This window comes from Etheostoma spectabile, chromosome 22, assembly GCF_008692095.1.
Source record: "Etheostoma spectabile isolate EspeVRDwgs_2016 chromosome 22, UIUC_Espe_1.0, whole genome shotgun sequence".
Classification (NCBI taxonomy): domain Eukaryota; kingdom Metazoa; phylum Chordata; class Actinopteri; order Perciformes; family Percidae; genus Etheostoma; species Etheostoma spectabile.
Genome location: NC_045754.1, coordinates 6,734,884 through 6,738,188, shown reverse-complemented (window position 1 = coordinate 6,738,188; position 3,305 = coordinate 6,734,884). Strand labels below are relative to the sequence as shown.

Here is a 3,305-nt window from a genome sequence, read left to right as displayed (position 1 = left end):
GGGGGGGGAGTTTGGATCCAAGTAGCCTCGTATTATACTGCCAGATTACAATCATCCTCATTTAGACAATGTACGGGTTGTCACTGCTCTGCTCAACTAATCAAAGACACACATTTCTGAATGAAACATGCACGAATCCGCATGAGTCCTTCAGAATAAAAGCTTCATGTCCATACATGTAAACTGACTAATACATTTAGAAGCACAAATGCCCCCAGAAGTTGTAGCGTTTTGAAATTGTTTTATAATTTTTAAAAGAACAATTGCACTCTATGTAATTGACACTGACTCACCGACTCACGGATGATCATGTACCTCCAAATCGTTAAAGAAAAAATAGTTTTCATAGTATACCATAGCTTCATAAAAAACCTTTTTGTCAATATTTTAGGAGACAACTGATTTACTGGTACATCATACAATTCCAATTAATTCCAAGTCAAACACTTAGTTTTAAGTATATAGTGTAGATAACGCAAAAGGTCAGTGCACTGAAAGTACCCGGATGACTCACTAAAAACGGTCAAAAAGTTGAGTGTGGAACGATGGACCCTATTCGCACTAAACGGGCGCCATCTTGACTACAAAGCGGAAGGGAGCCCTTGACCCCCAGCTGGTTGGACAAACGCGTCACGTGGGTCTGGCTGCTCGAGAATTTCAAACGGCCGTAATGGCGGCTCATTCGGAATTACGATCGTGTATTTTCCGAAAATGGTTTAACATAATAATATATATATTTTAAGTGAGAAATGTGCCGTACAGTTGCTTCATTTTAGATCGACAAAGGTCAGTTTAAAAGATTTTTGTCAGATTTTGAGAGGCGGCGAGCCGAGCAGGCCGCTCCTCATTTGCATACAGGAAAGCAGGCGGGAAAATTGCGTTCACATGTGTTTGTCACGTTCATCCCGCTCGTCATTTCTGACGTTTTAATACTAACCATCAAAAGTGGACACTACGGCAGTAAGTGGTCAGTACTCTTTAGCAGTGTACTGACGGAAGTACGGTATGCAGAATGAGACACAGCCTCAGACACACACACACACACTCACACATACATACAGGTATTAAAATAAACACACCTTTAACCTGTAACAAATGTGTTTCTGTTCAACAGGTGACCCAGGGTTCAGATCCCAGTGCACTGGTTGCCATGGACACAGCGACAGTATTGTACACCCGTGCCCAGCAGCGTTACTTCAGCTCTTACTCCCCAGTCATTGGATTTTACATCTATGAAAGCGCCCCCTACTGGAATGCCTCAGTGCAGCGGGACCTGTTGGAATACGCCAAAGGCTTCCAGCGAATCAGCTGGCTGGAATCTTACCTGAACTACCTATCGGATCGCAACCAGTCCACCAGCCAGCCGCGGGAAAACTTCACCCACACTCTTCGGCACTCTTTCCTCCGTGAGCCGCAGTTCGCCCACTTCGCCGATGATATTATATTTGCGGAGCGTGGCCAGGGCGAGGAGCCCGATGTGGCTGCGTCACGAATCTTCTTGGTGGCCAAAACGACGGAGAACAAGCGGGAAGAGATGTCAGTGCTGCTGGACACGCTGCGGCGCCTGTCGCTGACGTCTCGTGTCCGCTTCCTGATCTTCAACCCCTCCTTTGTCTACCTGGATCGCTACGCTGCAGCGGTCAGCTCCCCCCTCAGACACTCACTGCTGGCGGTGCTCTTCCTGTTGGGTCTGTCCTCACTGGCAGTCATGGAGCCACTGGTGTCCGTGTGGCTGGGCCTCACCCTGCTCTCCGTCCAGTTCGGGGTGCTGGGCTTCATGACGTTATGGGGCGTGGAGCTGGACTGCATGTCTGTATTGTGTCTGATCTCAGCCTTGGGACACTCGGCAGACTCCAGTGGCCCCCTCCTCTGCGGTTTTGCATCGGGTCAGGGCGACAGCAGGACTCGCTGGGTGAGAGTGGCGCTGGAGAGACACGGGGTTCCCTCTCTACAGACGCTCATCTGCTACAGCGCCGCCCTGGTGCCTGTTAGCTCTGTACGCTCCAACCTCACACGCACACTGTTTCGCTGCCTCACCCTCACGGCCGGCTGCTCGGTCCTGCACACGCTTGCGTTCCTGCCCACCCTCCTCACCTTCCTGCCTCCCTCCAAGAGCCAGGGACAGCGGCCGGAGGGAGAGGGTCAGAGACAGGAGGTGGAGTGTGTTGAAATGAACGACAGCACCCGAGTGGTAGACCAGATCACCACTGTCTGAGCATGGGATGCTGTTGTTTTTTTCCCCTTCTTTTGGCTCCTTGGTTGCCATAGTTACTGCCGGCTGGGAATTGGTTCACTGTAGTCTGAGCAACCACTGTGCATTCTGCAGACAAGAACGCCGATCGTTTTGAAGACAAAAAGAAGCGGAGAGTTTCACTGAGAGAAAGATAGGCTGGAAAGAAAGAGGTAGAGGGGTCAAGAGGAAACGGTTAAGGAAAATGGGAGGCTAGTGAAGACAAGAAGAAGAGAAAGACAGGTTTCCAATGCAGTGTATCCATGGTTACCTGCTTGTTGCTAGTGCTGTGTGGCATGTGAATCAGCTCTTTCCCAAACAGCCAATCAGAAGTTGAGGATCAGCCGAGGTCATGCCTGGCTGTGACGTTATCACAGAGGAAGTGCCACATTTTTTTCACGTGTCCAAAAGTTGCTTTAGATCTGATCACAATGTTTGGCTACTGCTATCTGTTCGCCATATCAAGTTGCACAAATACAGCTACAATGACATGAGGCAAATCTGTATGACTCAAGTATTTCTACTTTGATGCTGGACAAATAAAGTCAAATCAAGAAAACATGCTTTTAAGTGGTTTTGGCTTTAATGCAGAACATATGTTTAGTATAGTAATGGAAGAAATATATACGGGTACTGCTGGTGTTTTTCAATAGAAAAGTTTACAACAACTTTGCCTTGAGTTTGTAACTAAAGTCATTATAGGTCACAAACTGCATTTTATCCATTTAAGCACTCACAACAAAACATTTGTCAAATGGATTCTTAATGTAATTTAAAAAAAGAAAGAATGGATTAGGATCATAATAGACTCGCTTTGCCGGGCCATCCGGACGCTGCAGAGCGGCGGAGGGTCTGGCTGAGCCCACACAACGTTCTGGGATGGGAAGAAAAACGTGTTCAGTTTATTGGCATTTATTTAAGCCATTTACAATCATTTTGGGCGCCGTACAGAGCAACAGCGCCTCTGCAAAATAGCCTCTGGAAGGAAGTTGTTTTGGTGGAACATGTGTACGTTCAAATGTTGTTTTAGTCATGCAACAGAAAACTCTGATTGGACAGATAGTCTAGCTAGCTG

The 3,305-nt window shown here is 47.4% G+C and overlaps 1 protein-coding gene across 1 annotated transcript in view; it reads left to right on the top strand.

Moving 5' to 3' along the window:
* ptchd1 (patched domain containing 1) overlaps nt 1-2,791 on the top strand; it is a 14,763-nt gene extending 11,972 nt beyond the window's left edge. Inside the window, exon 5 of the mRNA XM_032503425.1 lies at nt 1,115-2,791. Coding sequence (XP_032359316.1) covers nt 1,115-2,215 — 1,101 coding nt within the window. The 3' untranslated portion in view covers nt 2,216-2,791. The remainder of the gene's footprint in view (nt 1-1,114) is intronic.
* The last annotated feature ends 514 nt before the right edge of the window (nt 2,792-3,305 follow it).